This window comes from Dioscorea cayenensis, chromosome 6, assembly GCF_009730915.1.
Source record: "Dioscorea cayenensis subsp. rotundata cultivar TDr96_F1 chromosome 6, TDr96_F1_v2_PseudoChromosome.rev07_lg8_w22 25.fasta, whole genome shotgun sequence".
Lineage (NCBI taxonomy): Eukaryota > Viridiplantae > Streptophyta > Magnoliopsida > Dioscoreales > Dioscoreaceae > Dioscorea > Dioscorea cayenensis.
Window position 1 is genome coordinate 677430 of NC_052476.1, and position 19680 is coordinate 697109.

Sequence of the window (19680 nt, forward strand, 5' to 3'; positions counted from 1 at the left end):
ATAGTTCAAATATATTGAAAATTTTCAATTTAGAAATTATTTACCATGTCAATCATCACGCAAGAATCATTAGTGTATTCTATATAAAAAAAATATAGAGCACATGGTTTTTCATTTTTTGTCAATATATATATTTGGTTATTTTTTTTTTCACTTAACTTCCATTTTATTTCGTTTTGGTTATCAAACTTTAATTTACATTAAAAAAAATTACTCATTTTTTATTTTGTTTCACTGGGACATCACTCGTGAGTAAACAAATCCAATTTACAAACACGGCCACAAAAAAAGAATAGTTAACTCAATTGAGACACGGCTTTATTAGAGGCTCCATATCACTCAAGTTATCTACATAAGTTATTGGTGTCAAAGTGCTTATGTGGACAATTTGAGTGATATAGAGCCTCCAACCAAGGTGGCTGATTTGTCTCATTTGAGCTGACTGTATTTTTCTGATAGCACGTCAGTGAATTGAATCTGATTACTTGCAAGTGACCTCGCAATAAAAGAAAATCAAAGATGAGTAATATTTTTTTTTTTGTGAATTAAAGTTTGATAATCAAAATGAAACAAGAACAAAGTTCAATTACCTACCAAAAAAAAATTTTATGCCATATATAAATGAATAATATGACGTGATAACAAATTTCACTCATTAATACTCATTAAAGCAATCAATTTTCATGGGAATGTAGCAACAAAAGAAGAATCCGTAGCAAGTTGTGCGCATTTTGACAAGTAATGCTACCAACTATAGAGATATTTAAAATCAAATGTGACAAAGACAATGAAGTGTAATCTTTGGTAGGGAAGCAGAATAATAGAAGTTTGTTGGGGCTGGTATTTGGGTGGGTATTTGGCAATACACACAAGTCATGAGAACATTATGTTTTTTGGACCACCCAAAAAGTGTCCTCAAACAAGTACATGGAGGCCACTCTCTTGACTAGACCTTCCCAAGTCATGTAGCAGTAAAGTTAAAAAGGATTAAGAATCTATTCTATGCTTGCATGAAAACAACATCAAATCTTGATGCATGGCAGTGGACTTTGAAAGATAATAATAGTTATTAGTATTTTTATTATTTTCTCAATGTGAATTGAGGTGAAAACAAGAGACAATGCATGGACAGAAGAGACAGGGAAGTCCTATAAAACACACAGTAAGGCCTGGATGGATGATGCATGTGCATCTACTGCCAGCCACATGGTATGTCTCCATTCCATGAAATGCATCAATGACCAATCCCTATCTCTTGTACCTTGATGATGTTGCCATGGAAAAATAAAGGCATTATTACCATAGCAAATGTGTTACTAGGAATCTTACTAGGTTAAGGACACTATTAGTCCTTGAAGAGAATGTTGTTTTTCAACTGAATTCCTTCAACCATTTGCCTAACAAAATATTAGGCATGTTTCTGTACTAACTAGCATGACTGTAATTGAAATATTCGTTCCAGTCAACATATCGGCGACAAAAGATAATATAAACCTAAAAACCGTTACCATGGCCGAAATTGAGCAGTCTTCACTTAGAAGGCAATTGAACATCACTCTCTGCTTTATGGACCATTTGTGCGCTAGGAAAAGTCAATGAAGTTAAACTTGGTAATGACTAGAATTTGATTACCATTGAGGTTGGCTCAGACTTGGAATAAATATTCTCCGAGAACCTACCAGTGTTTGGTGTGGATGACTAGGGAAAATGTGATGATTGAGCTAAAAGATATGTTAATGGATCTACAAGGACCACAACTTGGCATGCTAGACAAACAATATGATGCATGTCATTATCTTGAACAGAGTCATGAGAATGATCCAAGACATCACAGTCAAAGCCAGTTTTCAGAACCTATGACCTATATGTGGCTTGTCACAGTACGAGTTAAAAACAAATGAGTCATGTTTCATCCAATGTAGCAGTTAAATGTAACCACCATGCAGAGTAATTAGTTCTTATTTCATGAAGAACCTAATAAAAAAAATAGTTATTTTTCCTAAATATCTGTTTTGTAATAAATAAATGTGGCAGATTAAAAGAACCATCCATTGTTGGCCTTCAATCACAAACATCCGAAAAGGAATGCCCAATTATTCAGAAAAGAACATGCATAAATTAAATTTATTTCAAAAATATATGAAAACAACTTTAAGCCCTAGCTTCTAATGGATTTAGTGTAGCTGATTGTTTGGCTCCGCAACTCTTCTTTAAAGAAAAAAAAAAAAAAGCTCTCTCCAAATGAGTACCAATGAGGTATAAGACAACCTTTATTATATTTGACACTAATTTTGGAGTTCACCATGGTTATAAATATTACACATTATTAACTTACCATGAGACTAGATGTGCAGTCCAGAAAGGGTGTATAGGAGGAACATTACCTTCATCTGCATAGCATAAATGCAGCATGGCGCAGCACCTGAAAACAAAAATGAAAAAGATATAGGTGCATGCAAGATTAGTATGAAATAATGATTGAGAGGGGAGATAGGCAGCAGTAGAATGGAATGCTGAGGATGATATATACTAAGTTATGTGTGAACAAGGAACCTGGCTATTACTTAAGGGAGAATTTAGCCGAAGTTTATTCCTTGTGCCAAAGGAAGCTCACTCCCATAGTTGATTGTACTGCAAGAGAATACATAGTGTGAAGTCAAGAATAGAAATAATTCAACATGATAGGAACATGTGACGAATATAGATTTGCCATATGCTAAGGATTTCAGCTGAATTATCTACTGTATGAGTGGCGGCAGACCATTCAAGTGATTTCAACACAGGTTCAGATTAGCTTCATCATTCTTTTAACCATGAAGAGAAATGAATGTACCATGTAGAACGTCGCATGTACTGTTTCCATGAGTCACTTCCTGCTTCTCGGCCACCTCCAGTGGCCTTTTCACCACCAAAAGCACCACCAATTTCAGCACCATTTGTAGGAATATTTACATTCACAATGCCGCAATCACTTCCAAGTGGTCTAAATATCACACAAAACACAATAGAATCAGCGGAGAGGAGAAAAATGGCAAGCTTTGTACTGGGCCTGTGCTATTAAGATGAAAACTATACCACTTTATTCTTTGCCAAGGGCAAAAACAAATTTAGATTTTAGATTCCAGAATATAAATAACAGATACTCTTGTTAATGATAATGATAGCATACTTGCATATATACAAATCAACAAAGATAATCTTTTATACGAAAAAAATAAAGATTTCTTTTTCAAGTTCAAAGGTTTCTTTTTTCCTTTTTCTGTCCCACTGCTTTTTTATAACAGACACCTTAAAACTAGAATCCAAGACAATGAAAGTCTACAACACAAGGTAAAAGACAAGACAGTACAAATTCATTCATATGCGCTATGTCTCATAATGGCCAAAGACAGCACCCACAGTTGTACTTACCCAATCCACTTGAATATTATTTCTGGTTTGCGTGTAAATATGGAGCTGCTTAACCCTTGTGGTACTGAGTTGTTTATGTCAATTGCTTCTTTCAAAGTCTATAGAAGAAAGAGATCAAGTGATATCAGTTCATTTATCATACAGGATTATATATGACAGGCATAGGCACAAGCTATGATTTTGATAGACAAATAAAAGGAGGACAGATATGAATGAAAATCATAGAAAAAGAAGAGCACCCACAAGCTGGATCTATTACCTTAAATTTCATGACATAGAGGACCGGGGCAAATAATTCCTCCTTAACAACAGGTGCATCTGAAGAAATCTCCACAATTGTGGGTTGAACAAAGTTACCCTCTCCCTCTAAAATGGATCCTCCAATCAGGATCTTCCCTCCCTGCACAAAATGGGTTAAGTAGCACAGCAATATTTTTAACCAGCGAAAAAAATGTCACAAATAAAGTGATGATGAAGATAACCAGATACGGGTATTGATAAAAATCTTAAAATCCACAGCAGAGTTCTATAAAAAGATACCTATCCTTACAGATAAACCACTATTTTACTATCAGCAAGCATATGATACTTGTAGGTCATAAAAGGAAAGAATATATAAAGAGAGCATGCAATGCAACATTCGAAGTTTGTTTATAAACTTATTGACAACAACAACAACAACAACAACAACAACAACAACAACAACAATAATAATAATAATAATAATACAAATGAAAGAAAATAAATGATGCATTTTTAGTATCAAGATATCTGCTGTACCTGAGATTTAATAACTTCGATACCCTTTATGTAGTTTTCTTTTGAAGCAGGAGTGTGTAATGGTCCTAACAGAGTACCCTTTTCTAAAGGATCACCAATCTTCACTTGCTTATAAACACCAATCAGTTGATCCAAGACAGTTTGATAGATGCTCTCATGAAGAAGCTGCATCAAATGAAAAACAGATTATTCAAGACTAGTTTTGTAGTGAAGCAAACCACTAAGGCCAATAAATGGATTGTTTTCCAACCAGCCTCCGACAAGTGGTGCACCGTTGACCAGCTGTGCCAACAGCAGCAAATAGAACAGACCGTACAGCAAGTTGGATGTCAGCATCATCCATGACAATTATAGCATTATTTCCACTAAGTTCAAGTAGACATTTTCCAAACCGCTCATTGACTGTCTGTTGAACCATCTGCCCAACCTATATGATAATATGCGAATGATATTAAATGTTTACAACAGGATTAAAATATTCAGCCCAAAAAGAGTCTAAAAATCTTAATACCAATAAAGAAAAATATGATTCCAAAAGATTTAAGGGAATGATAACTAATCTATAACGGAGATAAAGACAAGCCGTTTTAAAAGCAACAAATAGGATGACCCTTCTGTTCTACATGGGAATGATTTTCGAGTGATACTGCATGTTGATGACTCCCATAATTGTTGAAGTCATTACACATGGAATCAACAGACTTTTAATTTAGACAATACTGGCCATTATGCCAATAATGGCACTTATTGAAGATATGGCAGGAAGACATGGCAAAGTTAATTTTAGATATAAAATCCTAACTAATTCTTTCTTCTTATTAATTATGTTTCTGTGGTTGATGACTCAATGTAACTTTAAAAAGAAGCTAAAAATGAGTGAATTACTCTTCATGGCTTAAGTAAAAGAATTGATATAGCAAGATTATGGCTTGAGAATAACAAAAAACACAGATCAAAAGAAACAAATGAGATCATATGAACAAGTGGAAAGGGATTACAATACCTTGGAACTTCCTGTAAATGAAACCAGAGGTATCCGTCTGTCGCAAGCTATTGCTTGACCAATTTCAGCCCCTCCACAGAAAGAAGTGAAAATTGCACCAGGTAAATTGTTCTTCTCCAGAACACCAGCAACAATCTCAGTCATCGCAATTGTGATCAAAGGAGTTGTTGGTGCACCTTTCCTGCAATGCATAATATGAACAAACTCCATAAGCATATTATCACGTCATGATTCACTTAATAATATAAGCACAATGATAATTCTTTCTAGCTGTATAAATATGATCACAATTAAGTATATATGATCTGTAAGTACATTTGTAGGCAAATATAGACATAGAAAACATTGAAATCAAAGATAAATGAGATGGATTTTCGCCTAGATGGAAAGACAACCTAGAAATGGCCGAACTCCCTGGAACTCCAGCAACATCTAAATATTATCATCTACCCTTTACATATGAAATTTTAAGTTTCATGAATTTACACTCGAGGATAATTATATTGCAATAAAAAAAAAATTGTAGATGAGGGCTAATCATAAGAAACTTTACATAGACATGTGTATGTATAAATTCAATCCAGAAATTGATAGCATCCTTAGTTTCTCAGATCAACTTATTTCTACCAAAAAGAAGAGCATTTGCTTACCAAACAACACAGTTTCCACAGACAAGTGCAATGCAGGCATTCCATCCTATAATACCAAAAAAGATAGCTTGTTACACATCTCTTAAACTGCAGCATCAGTGATCAGCAGAAAGTAATATTAACTTACCAAGAACAGCACATGGAAAATTAAAAGCTGTTATAACTCCTACTATGCCCAGCGGATTCCAAACCTGAAGCACGTGAAAAATATTACATAACAAAGGGGTAGATTATTATTCACTCATTTATAGCCAAAAAGGGATGGTAGACTTTGATATTCCAAAGCAAAAGGATTAACAAATTCCCACCTCCAACATCATATGATTTGGACCTGCACACACCATCAAAAATCATAAGATTAAATAGCTGGACGTGCACTATCTTTGTAAATTGAGGAGAAGAAAATAAAGAAAGTTTCTGAAAGTAATGCAATCTTACGTTCTGATGGAATGACTGATCCATTTAGTTGCCTGCTCAAACCAACAGCATAGTCACACATGTCAATGATTTCCTGTATGGCATAAGAAACAAAAATGGTGTCGTGAATATTTGAAGGACTGTTCAAACAAAATAGAGATTTATTTGCGAATCATTGTATGTATAATCACATGTTGAAGAAATAGTGTATCGTCATAATTATAGAAACAACTACGACATAAAAAAGAAAAACTAAAGCCATGACGGTCTGGATAAAATCACTTAAAGACTTCCAAAGTACAAGATACAAGACTCTCACTTGAACTTCCCCAATCCCCTCAGGAAGTATTTTTCCCATTTCGAGAGAGACAAGCCTTCCAAGATACTGGAGTTTGGCTCTCAAAGCATCACCAATCTGCCTGACAATCTCTCCCCTCTTTGGAGCTGGAATCTGGAAAGGAAGTTGTAAAAGCTAAATTAGCAAATGAAAAACAGTTGGCTAAAAATTGTACTCATAAACAGAGTTCAATAATGATGGCTGTTGCCCCTGATAAAAAAAAACAGCCCACAGGCAAGACCCAAAGATGCGAAAAGGACTTTATAGTGCCAATTGGTATATAGCTCATATTCGTTCCCAGTAACACAGAAAGCATTTGGAACTCAGATCAACAAATAACTTCAAATACCTGGAGTTTTAAACCTCAGAGACAGAGGCAAGCATCTTCCTAGCATTGTTACTGATACCGTTATAAAGATTACATAGCTTCAACCAATCTAGTTTGCAAATTCAATTAATAAAAGAAAATGAAACTTCACAAGAACACACATGCGCATCCTTATAAATTTCGAAAACGACAAGCATCTGCAAAAAGCCAAAGTTTTTTTCCCATCTTTTCTGAGCAGAAAATGTCAAAGTCTGTGAGCTCCAATACTCTCAATTTGAAAGCATATAGTTTTCTCACAAATCAAAACCATAACAGCTAGAATTGAGAATTCACACTATCTCCCCATACATTTTGAAGCACCATCGAAACACACAAAATAGACAAGTTATATACATACTGATCCATGCACTAAACTGAACAATTGAATTCTTTGCAATCAAAACAAATATATAACACAACAGAACCTCCAGTTTCAAAACAAGCCTAACAACCACAATCAACAACAAATCAATCATCATCAACACCAAATCCTCTCCGTTTCAAAACTCAAACAGCTTAAAATCAACCTCACCTGCATCCATAACTTGGAAGCTCCTTTACAAGCCTTCATCCCATCCTCATAATCCTGCATCGACGCCTCCATCACCTCCGCAATCACCTAAACCATCACAATAACCAAATCAAACCCACATAGACACCCAAAAACCATATTAAAAATAAAAATAAAAAATTAGGGATCGAAAGCAAGCCTGATTGTTGGCAGGATTGGTGGAGGTGACGGAAGGGCCAGCGCCGCGCCACACTCCATTAACAAAGGCGCCAGGGTTCCGAGGACCGAGGCCAAGATCGGCGAGAAACTGGTACTCTTTCCGAGCAAAGCCCATGGGGATCGATCGATGAGAGATCGGAGAAGACGATGAAGTGATTGGAACGAAGGTGGAGTGAAAGCGCGATGAAACGAGACGCGACGAATGCCAGTGATTAGAACAAAGATTATAAAAACACTTAATTTAAAAAATAATTAAAAAAAAAAAAGAGATAATGACTAATGGATCCTGTGTGGGCCCCGGATATGCTGTTTGATGACGTGGAAAGTGATGGTTGGGTGGAGTTGTGGGGCCCGAGAAAGACTATACAGTAAAGATGACGTGGATGATTTTGAAAGGTTGGACACTTATTTAAAATCAATTAATTAATATTTTTCTATAAATATCAAAAAAAATTAAAAAATATTAACATCCGAAAAGAATTAGAATTCCTGTCTAAACACATATGCTCTTTTAAAATTCAAATTCATTTTTAAATAAAGATATAAACATAGTACACATGAAACTTATGCGGATAAACCAATTATTATTTATTTTTAAAATAAATAATTTGATTAAATTTATTAAAACAAAATTTTAATTTATATTACATATAACATCCAACAAGCCCTGATGTTTTTTTTCATCATTTTAAATTTTAATAAATTTTAAATAATAATTTATCTGTTATTTTTACTCTGACTTACTGTAACCATAATTTTCAGTTAAAATAAATGGTGGTCCATTTAATATTTTGTAATGATGTAAAGTAAAATAAATAAATTAATCAACCATGTTTAATTATTGAAAAATAAGAACTAAAGATTCTTAATTCTTTCTTGATATCAATCCCCCACCTGAATACTTTTTCAAATAGTGGGGCCAAGGGTGCTATTACATCAACAAAGACAATGCTATATGACTAAGAGCTGTTGTACATTAAGTCACGTAACTGTTGTTTTTAATAAAAAATTTTAATACTTGATTGCTTCTAATTATAATTCATCTTATTATATGATTTATTTATTCTTGCATTTAATTTATCTCGTACTATAATTTTTTTTATTAAAAAAATTCAAAATAATTTTCTCAAATTGGGCTTAAAAAACCCAATCCACTAATGGCTACAACCCGGCCCATTAACGATTTCTGAATTGCCGCGAAGCTTCTTCTCGGAACCCTAAATCCCTTTTCTCACCTTTTCTTTCTTCATCGCAAGGTCGCAATTTGATCGCCATTGAATCCATACCAAGATTCCAGCGATCGACCTTCCATTCATCAATGGCGAGAACTGGGAATTCTCGCCAAATTTTCAATGTTTTGTTTGCCCTAACCTTCGTCTTCTTCTTCTACAACCGCAGCGGCGATCTTAGAAGCCAATTCCTCCGTTCGAGCTCTAATACCCCCACCGCTTGGCGCGCATTCCGATCCAGTCTCTATCACCATCGCCGCCTTTCCGAGGTTGAAGGCAATCCCGAATCGACGGAGGATCCGACGACCGTTTGCGCTGGCGTTGCTAAGCACGACGGCTTCGAATCCCCTTGTGAGTTCCTGAAATCCCACTCTCAATGCAACCCCGGTGGGTTCTTCGATTACTTGCGGTTTTTCTACTGTGATTGCGAGAAATTTCGAATCTTTGGCTATGCCGTGCTGGGTCTATGGCTATCGGCGCTGTTCTATCTTTTGGGCAACACCGCTGCTGACTACTTTTGTTGCAGCTTAGCAAAACTCTCAGCTTTGCTCCGGTTGCCTCCCACTGTGGCCGGTGTGACGCTTCTTCCGCTCGGCAATGGCGCTCCTGATGTGTTCGCGAGCATTGCCGCGTTTATGGGCACTGGCGCTGGTGAGGTTGGGCTCAATAGTGTTTTGGGAGGTGCGGTGTTTGTTACGTGCATTGTAGTTGGGGCTGTTTCTTTGTGTGTGGCGGAGAAGAATGTGCAGATCGATAGAAAGTGTTTTGTTAGAGATATTGGGTTCTTTCTGTTGACATTGATCTCTTTGTCGTTGGTTCTTATCGTTGGAAAGATCACTGTTTGGGGTGCTGTGATGTTTGTGTCCATATATATGCTGTATGCATTTGTGGTGGCAGCCAATGAGCTTCTGAGGAAGCACGCTCGGATGCTGAAATTGGATGCTGTGACACCGTTGCTTCCAATGAGAGGGAGCATTTTCTCTCAAGGAATTGAAGATGATGAAACTGTATATGGTGCTCTTCTTGAGGAGGATGCTAGTAGTGATGTGCCAGTGTTGCGCGAGTCATTGCCACAGTGGATGTGGGCTTCGAATTTTGCAATATACTCGAATCAGGGGTACAGAGGTGTTGGTATGGAGTCACGGCAGACCTCATGGGGTTGGAATGAGGGTGGGGAGGATGATGACTCAAGGTTCTCTTTCCCGAAGTTTTTTAAGATATTGGAGTTGCCCTTGACTCTTCCAAGAAGGTTGACTATTCCAGTTGTGGAGGAAGATAGATGGTCAAAGTTTTATGGGGTAGCTACTGCTTGCTTGGCTCCAGTTCTCCTTGCTGTTTTATGGAATACCAGTGACAGTGAAGGGTTGAAGGTTAGTATTGCTGCCTATATTTTAGGTGGCCTTATTGGTGTGGTTCTTGGGTCTCTAGCTTTTTTTGTATACCAACCGTGATCACCCTCCACGGAGATTTTTGTTTCCTTGGGTCTTTGGAGGATTTGCGATGAGTATCATCTGGTTCTACATCATTGCTAGTGAACTAGTTGCATTATTGGTTTCCTTGGGCATGATGTTGGAGATTAATCCATCTGTTCTGGGATTAACTGTGCTGGCATGGGGTAATTCAATGGGTGACTTGATGTCGAATGTTGCTTTAGCAATGAATGGTGGGGATGGAGTGCAGATTGCTATGTCTGGGTGCTATGCAGGCCCTATGTTCAACACGCTTGCTGGCTTAGGGATTTCAATGTTGCTTGGAGCTTTGTCAGTGGCACCTGTTTCCTATGATCTTCCGCGAGATGACTCTTTATTTTGGACGATGGGTTTTCTCATGTTTGGACTCATATGGGCTCTTTGTGTCTTGCCTATGAATGATATGCAGCCTAACAAGTTGTTAGGGATTGGTCTCATAGCCATTTATCTAATTTTTCTCACAATTAGAGTGAGCGGTGCAATGGGCATTGTATCACTGGCTGGTTTACGTGCACAATAATTCTGTTTCTGATCAGACAGGATATGTGCTGACTGAGGATTGTTGAAGGACCATTCTTTTATCTCGGTGGTCGTCTCCAAAGGTGAGGGTTCCAAAGTGTAGCTATTGTACATTCTAATTGAATTGGGAGATGTTGATTTCTCATTCAGTTCACTCTGGAATGCTTGTAAACTTATAGAATACAATGAAATGTTTGAATTACATTGAAGAATCATGGTTGTAGGCTCGTAGTTTTCATTCAACAGTTCAGTTGATGACTAATTGGTCAAATAAATGTTATTTGTTTATGCATGACTTACAACTTCTGCTTTGGTGTACTTTTTCTCATGTAATTTGAATTTGATCTTTAAAATGATTTCACAGAGAACAGCTTACTCATTTATTTTCCTCTAATGATTTCTGAAATACTATAAGTATTAGTATTGTCGATGCAGCTAAGCATTTGTTTTCAACCAAAACTCCACCTTGTCTGTGCTCATTATGTTTGGTGAGATTATGCATCCACCAACTCAGGATACAAGTGACCTGTTAACAAACTCTTTCAGAATTCAATATAGAGTTAAACATCCTCAACAGTATTTGGCCTCTAAACTTTGACGTGAAGCTGTAAATTGGTATTTATGGTGATTGCTAACTTGACTTTTCTGATTGTTTGATACTCTCTTTAACTCTCAAAATGGAACACTGTGTTGGCTTAATATTATTAGATTTTGCTCTTGTTTTGAAGAAATAGCAAGTAGCCTTTGCAGGAAGAATGGAACAAAGTGTCTTTGTTTCAGCATTTACTGTGCTATTGTTCTCGGTTATCATTGTCTTATCTTTCGGCGATGTTGTTATTTGCTGCTTTTGTATATTGATTCTATCATACATAAAAATCCGACAGGCACATATGTTTCTAGCTTTCATTCTTCTTCTGATGTATCTTCTCATTTACATTTGTTCATTTAACAAAAACATCACAGCTGTGATTTTATTTATTTGCGCCATTGATCTGTTTCACTAATCTGGTTTTTCCACTCTTGTTTCTGACGCAACAGAACCAATAAAAACATTTCGACTGGCAAACAGAGTGAGGTGTGAAGTATTTATTCAGGTTTTGTTCGGCATTAAAACGGAAAAGCCGGCAATTGGTGTGGCTGCAACGAAGGCCTCTTTGAAGAGCATCGGCTGAGCTGCCTTGATCTCCGCCTTCACTCGCTTGACAACTCTCTTCACTGCCAAGAAGACACACTTTATCCTTCTCTCAATCTTCGAGCTCAGCTTATGATTTCCTAGTCTCGCCACCAGCTTTCTCTTTCGCAGGTGAACATGGTGTGGCCATGACGACAACAACGGTGGCCGGCCATGTTCTTCGGCCATTTCTTGATGATGTTTTGGATCTACAATGTACATTATCATTTATAGTCCATGACTCATTAGCTAACAAGCCATTCTTTAGATGCTCTGCATCGAAAACATTGATTGAACTTAAAAATCCATTATTGTATTATTCAGATGCCAAATGTGATCATTTTGTGATTTGTTTTATTTTCTGTGTTCTTTTGTGTATAATATGTTTTCTGAACACAAATGGACAATTTTCTGCATTTAGCTTACTTTAAGATGCAACATATCATATATATTAACTTGTCCAAAAAGTTTCCCATTTTAAAAAATTTATTCAACTTCATAATTTCACATATATATATATATATATATATTAATTATTTGTAACTTAATTACAATTAAATCTTTTATTCTCAATAGTCAAATATGCATAAACTTTTCTACCCATGCTAGTACAATTTGTATTTAAAATTTTAGATCCATGTCTTACCATAAGTCATTTCAGATGAATATGGAAATAGTTTAATTATTATTTGGAAAATTAAATAATTTGGTGGAACTAATCTAAAGGGAATATTTTAAAGATAGTTCAATAAAGTTTGATAGCACTTGTCTTAACTAACAATTATGTGGCGAATGTAAGTATGCTCTCTTATAAATAATTGCTCGTTTGTTAGGTCAAAAATTATAACTCACTCGTTAGGTCAAAAGCTAAATATAGCTTTCAGGGAACGAAAGAGACAAATTTTATTGATTATTTTGAATATCATCTTAATGGTAAATTTATTAATTAATTAATCCATTTGTTATAGTTATTAAATTTTATTAAGTGGCATATTTACTAGATAAATATGTTGAATAATAAATTAATTAAGAATGTTTTTTTTTTTTGGTGTTTCATGTTATAACATTTATTTCAAAGAATAGAATAACATTGTTGATATAATAAGTTTTTTAAACTAAAACACAATCCAACACATGCAAAGAACACATGTGATCAGTGTGATTCATTAAATTATATCATTTGATTATTTAAAAAAAACTACCATTGGTTGCAAACAACACAAGTTCAATTATTCAACAGAACTTTTATATATTATTTATTTATTTGAGGAATGTACAAGAAATCACATGATGATGCTTTGAGATATAAATTAATAAAGGAAAGGTGATTGGGTTTTTAAGAAGGTGATTGGTAAATTACTAAACTTTGTTTTTAATTTAATTTAATTTATTTTTTTAAATTGATCACAAACGGTGATCAATCTATTACTTACAGTTCAAGGGAATAATTATAAATTAAAAAAAAAATGTTTCAGTAATGTGGGATTCCCAATACAATTTGAAGAAAAAGAGAAAACAAATTTCTTGTAGTTAAAAAGTTAAATAATCTAAGAATAATAAGACTTAGACTAGCACGCAACCTCAAAGCAAACCAATTTCACATTAATAAATGTGAAATCCATGTGATCAACATCATATTCTCCAAACTTGTTTTTATGATTATGTTAGTTCAACAATCTATATATTGAGCCTCTTTGAGTGAGTCTTGCCCACCCATATTAGGGTCCATTATTTGGTCTAGTTTTTTAATTTACATTAAGATTAGCCTTACCCAATCCACAAGGTCTCGTGGAGGATGATTCTTATTTACTGTTTTTTTATTTACTGTTTTTTTTATTTTTTTTTCTGTTTAGAAGATCTAATAATACTATTCCATAACTACACACGTCCACCTTTGCAAATGCAATGAGATACATGGTATTGGGGTGACATGGAAAAGCATCTTATTGTGACTGTTTCAACAAGAACCTTGAGTGAAGTTCATGAAATTTAAGAAAATAACTTTTCTAAGAAAGCATATCTTTTTAGTAGTGGAGGAATGATTTGTTTTGAAAAAAAAAAACCATTAGGCAACATCATGAATTCTATTTTATAATAGTTCATAATATGATTAATGATATTATTGGTATAAATAATCTTATTTCTAATTTTCTAAGATTGTGTTATAGGTGATTTTTCATTTTTAAAAATTGATGAATATAATCAATGAAATAATTAATTTGGCGAGGTTATTATAGATTTGATTTTCTGATTGATTGGTTGATCGATATTTTCTTTAACTTTCAAAATAGAACATTGGGTTGAGTTTATGTTATTAGATTATGGAATACATAATGATTTTATGTTTTTTTTATAAAAATTAATAAACCATGTGAATTAATAATTAAAAAAATATACAAGGTTTCATTAGTGGTGAAAAAAAGGACGCAAAACAGAAAAAAATTAAAGCAAAAAATCACAAACAACAAAACAAAAGAAAGAAAGAGGTCACTCAGACCCCTTCAAAGAGGACAAGAACAAAAGACTATGTTATCAGAAATTTAGAATTTGCTTTTGTTTGGAAGAAGTAGGAAGTAGGCTTTACAGGAAGAATGAAACAAAGTGTCTTTGTTTCAGCATTCATTGTTTTATCTCTCGGCAATGTTGTTATTTGCCGCTTTTGTATGTTGATTCAATCATACATAAAAATCAACAGGCACATATGTTTCTAGCTTTCATTCTTCTTCTGATGTATCTTCTCGTTTACATTTCTTCATTCATTTAACACGGCTGAGATTTTATTTATTTTTTTGGGAAAGATGTGCGGGGCAAACCCATTAAAGACCCAAGAACGTGCACAAGTCTCAGTATAATAAATGGGGATGGGGCCGCACTCACATGGACGCTAGAACCACTCATACACAACTACTATTCACAACTCCCAGAAATGTGCCATCAGCCGAGAATCGAACTCTCACCACTCGGTGAAAACTCTATCGGCGACCCGTGTACCAATAGACCCAAAGATCGTTGGCTGTGATTTTATTTATTTGCCCCCATTGACTTGTTTCACTAATCTGGTTCTTCCACTCTTGTTTCTGAAGCAACAGAACCAATAAAAACATTTCAACTGGCAAACAGAGTGAGGTGTGAAGTATTTAGTCAGGTTTTGCTTGCCGTTATAAGGGAAAAGCCGGCAATTGGTGTGGCTGCATGAATGCATCTTTGAAGAGCATCGACTGAGCTGCCTTGATCTCCGCCTTAACTCGCTTGACGCCTCTCTTCACTGCCAAGAAGATGCACCTCATCCTTCTCTTTATCTTCGAGCTCAGCTTATGATTTCCTAGTCTCACCACCAGCTTTTTCCTTCGCCGGCGAAGGTGGTGTGACCGTGATGAAAACAACGGTGGCCGGCCTTCTTCTTCGGCCATTTCTTGATGATGTTTTGGATCTACAATGTAAAGATATCATTTATAGACCATGAGTCATCAGCCAACAAGCCATTCTTTAGATGCTCTTCATCAAAACATTGATTGAACTTAAAAATCCATTCTTGTATTATTCAGATGCCAGATTTGATCATTTTGTGATTTGTTTTGGCTGTCTGATCTTTTGTTTTATTTTCTGTGTTCTTTTGTTTATATGTTTTCTGAACACAAATGAACAATTTTCTGCATTTAGTTTATTGTTTAAGATGCAACGTAACATGTATTAACTTTATCAACTTCATGAGTTCACACACACACACATATTATTCTTTTTTTATCTACCCAAATTAGTATATTTTGTATTTTAAATTTTAAATTTAAGTCATCCCATAAGTCATTACAAATGAATATGGAAATAATAAACTAGATTGAAATAGTTTAATTATAATTTTGAAAATTAAATAATTCGCCTGAACTAATCCAAAGGATATGTTTTAAATAGTTCAATATATTTTGGTAGCACTTGTTTTAACTAACAATAATGGTAGATGTAGGTTTATTGTCTTAAAAATTATTGCTCTTTTCTTTTTCTAATAAATTGTGGTTTATCCACTTTATTCACAAAAATTATTGCTCATTTGTTCGGTCAAAAATTTATTTAGTAATATATTTACTAGATAAATATATTGGATAATGAATAAATTAAGAATATGCAATTTATTTATTTATTTATTTTTGGTTGGTCAAGCTATAAAATTTATTCCAAAATTAACATAATATTTAAAATATTCTTTGTGCTTTTGATGTATTTCGTTTTTCATGTGCTTTTGAAATCCCATCATTGAGGGATTTTGGTTTACGATCAAAATGACCGTAAAACCAAATCCCGGGAGTTCAAAACCAGTATATATGCGTATATATACATATACATATACAGAAATCTATACGTATACATATACACACATACACATATACATACACATACATATATACATAAATCTATACATATATACATATACATATACACATACATATACATACATATATACATAAATCTATACACATACACATATACATATATATATATACGTATATACACATATACATATACACACACACATATACATATACACGTATACATATTACACATATACGTATACGTATACACATACATATACATACATACATACATACATATATATACATAAACCTATACATATACACATACACATATACATATATACACATATATGTATGCACATACATATACATACATATATTTATATATACATACATGTATGTATATACATTCCCTAGATATACCTATATATAGTATGTTTACAAATATAAATACACATATATATGTATATATATAAATATATATGTATATATACACAAATATATACATATACATATACATATATGTATATGTATATATATATATATATATTTTTATATATGCATATACGCAGACATATCCATACACTTATACACATGTTTTCCAATTCCAGATTTACAAATCCTTCCAAACAAACATAAAATCTTATAATACAGTAATTCCAGTTACATCCAACCAAACACAAGATTTGACTGCACTGTATTTTGAAAGCCAAGTATTTCCAGTTACATTGTAACTAGAAATCCGCTGCATTTAGAATTACATCCAACCAAACGCTACCTAAAAGGCAATCTAACAATATGCACAGAAGAACGCATGTGAATGTTATTCATTAAATTATATCATTTGTTAATTAAAAAAAAAACTCTATTGGTTGAAAACAACACAAGTCCAAATTATTTTATAATATTTTTTTCAACAGAACTTTTATATTATTTTATTTATTATTATTTATTTATTTGAGGAATGTACAAAAGACCACGTGATGATGCTTTGAGACATATAGATTAATAAAGGGGAGGGTGATTAATTAATTAATTACCAAACTTTGATTTATTTTATTTTTAAATTGATCACAGAATGTGATCAATCTTTTACTTACAGTTCAAGAGAGTAATTATAAATTAAAAAAAAAATTGTTTCAGAGATGTGGGAATCCCAATACAATTTGAAGGAAAAGTGACAAAAAATTTTTTTTAAATAATCTAAGAAAATCTCAAAGCAAACCAATTTCAAAGTTACACATATCAATGCCAATAGTTGTTATTCCAATGCCCTTACCTATATTATTATATCAATATAACAAATACTAATTTTCCATAATAAAATGTAAAACATTATATATATATATATATACACACATGAAAAGAGATTAGAAGGAAAATGAATCTTTGACCAATGTATATGATCTTGAATCTATTCTAGAGACTAGATCCAAATTTTATTGGTTTAATTACCTAAACTAAGTTATGTTAAAAATGGCATCAGTTCCTTTTAATTGATATTTTATATTATTATTTAATAATATCTTATTTAAGATTTGATTTGGTATTTTACTGTTGATTTATTAGTATATCATTATCATAACTGTGATATATATAATACACTGCAGTAAAACAACTAGTATTTCATTTTCTTTACTCACTCAAAAGTAAATGATTTAGCATTAAAAAAAAACAAATGATTTAATTCGTGGCTTGCCAATATATTTTTAAAAACAAAATTATGAATAAACTTAAAAAAATGAAATAAAAATAAAAAAAGAGCTCTTCACTGAAATAATTATATAAACATTACATAAATGAAAGAATTTCCCGAAATTCCGGTGGATTAAAGTTTCAACATAAAAAATTAAACTGCAAGAGAAGAAAGCTAAAACAATTAAACCATGGAGAAACACAATATATAAACATTTTTATTTAAAAAAAAACAACATAATATAAACATTATATTAGATCAAGATTCCTGCATTGCATTCTGGTGATAGAGACGCAGACAAAGCTTATCAATATGAAATTAATTAAAGCGTCCACAGAAAAAAAAAAATCATTTAAGCAAGAGAAATATTCCATTAGATCAAGATCCCTACATTCCATAAGAAATATTCCTTCCTTGTGTTTTTTGTTTATTTGTTCTTCATTACTTTTTTTTTATAATTAAGCATTAAAATGATAGAACATAAAAATGATAGTGAGCTAAACAATAAAACCAACCATAAAAAATAAATAAATAAAACCCAAATATAACATTGGATAAAAACCCCTATTCTACTGATGTACATGATAACAAAAAAAAAAACAAAAACAAAATTAACATTTTAATTTTATTATTATTTATTTATTTATTTATTTATCTACATATGTGTGGATAAGCACAAACCAAACCACCTCTGCAACATATGATACATCACAAACAAACAATGCTCTCCTTCTCAACATCACAAGAAATAATTTACACCACTAATCATTCATTCATTGACATGAATAATAATAATAATAATAATAATAATAATAATAATAACTTTACCTCTGCAACACATGGTACAACACACAAACAAACAACCTCTTCATCTCAACCTCTCAAGATATAATTCACAACACTAACCATTCATTCTTTTTTTTCTTTTTTTTTTTTTAACTAGCCATTTATTCATCAACAATAATAATAATAACTTTATTATATAATATATATATAAATATATATATTATTAATTATCTGATATAGAGTTCAGGAGCAGTTGAAGAAGACATTGTGAGAGAAATAGGCATGATAGGCATAGCAAAATAAGTCTCCATCATCAGCCTTGCTTGCACTGCATCCATGCTTGCATTCCCTTGTGCTAACTCTTTCAACATCCTTGAATACATTTTACTTAGTTTTTTTATCACTCTCTCATACTTTGACACTAAATACCTGAACTTTATTCGCTTCAACACTCCAAACATAATCCTTCCACCTCTTCGCCACCAAGCTCGTCTCTTTCCCAGTTGCACCGTTGCCGTTCTTCTCCTCCTCCTCCCTGAGATGCTTCTCAACCTCTGCATCCATGGCCGGCGTGGTTCCCGGATCAGCCTATGCTTCTCCCCTTCTTCTTCTTCTTCTCTTGTCTCCATTTTTGTTCTTTCTTGTTGTTGTTTTTGTTTTAGATCTCTGGCTGTTTAGTGAGAAAGGTTTGTTTCTTTAAAAGATGGTGGTATTAGTTCTGATGCTCCGCTGGAACACGTTAATATATGGTGGGATTGGAATTTTTTTTATTTATTTTATAATACGCTGGTCCTTCTCTTTTTCACTC

General features: G+C 33.4%; 2 protein-coding genes across 3 annotated transcripts; one reads left to right on the plus strand and one right to left on the minus strand.

Moving 5' to 3' along the window:
* Positions 1–2114: 2114 nt before the first annotated feature.
* On the minus strand, positions 2115–7894 carry LOC120263635 (aldehyde dehydrogenase family 7 member B4). Of its 2 annotated transcripts, none has more exons than XM_039271602.1 (15): positions 7676–7894; positions 7498–7584; positions 6581–6712; positions 6283–6355; positions 6153–6175; positions 5972–6035; positions 5845–5890; positions 5195–5375; positions 4442–4618; positions 4192–4356; positions 3671–3811; positions 3412–3509; positions 2834–2983; positions 2554–2631; positions 2115–2422 (listed from the first exon to the last, which is right to left on the minus strand). In XM_039271602.1, exons 1-14 carry the CDS (start codon positions 7808–7810, stop codon positions 2577–2579), a joined length of 1527 nt encoding a protein of 508 aa, XP_039127536.1. In that variant the 5' UTR covers positions 7811–7894; the 3' UTR covers positions 2115–2422; positions 2554–2576. The 2 variants fall into 2 exon arrangements, with proteins under 2 accessions (XP_039127536.1, XP_039127537.1); XM_039271603.1 differs by having other exon boundaries at positions 2565–2631; positions 7676–7810.
* Positions 7895–8885: 991 nt separating this feature from the next.
* Positions 8886–11204, plus strand: LOC120263590 (cation/calcium exchanger 4-like). The gene is given in 2 exon segments (XM_039271552.1): positions 8886–10354; positions 10356–11204. Coding segments are annotated over 2 exon segments (1899 nt in total). The 5' UTR covers positions 8886–9013; the 3' UTR covers positions 10914–11204.
* The last annotated feature ends 8476 nt before the right edge of the window (positions 11205–19680 follow it).

What these genes read in the sequence shown, in the direction of transcription:
- LOC120263635 (XM_039271602.1), bottom strand. Translation starts at nt 7,810, where the DNA reads ATGGGCTTTGCTCGGAAAGAGTACCAGTTTCTCGCCGATCTTGGCCTC. An exon ending in CCAATCCTGCCAACAATCAG is followed by an intron (nt 7,585 to 7,675) that starts GCTTGCTTTCGA and finishes GTGATGGTTTAG; the next exon opens with GTGATTGCGGAGGTGATGGA. An exon ending in GCACCACTTGTCGGAGGCTG is followed by an intron (nt 4,357 to 4,441) that starts GTTGGAAAACAA and finishes CATTTGATGCAG; the next exon opens with CTTCTTCATGAGAGCATCTA.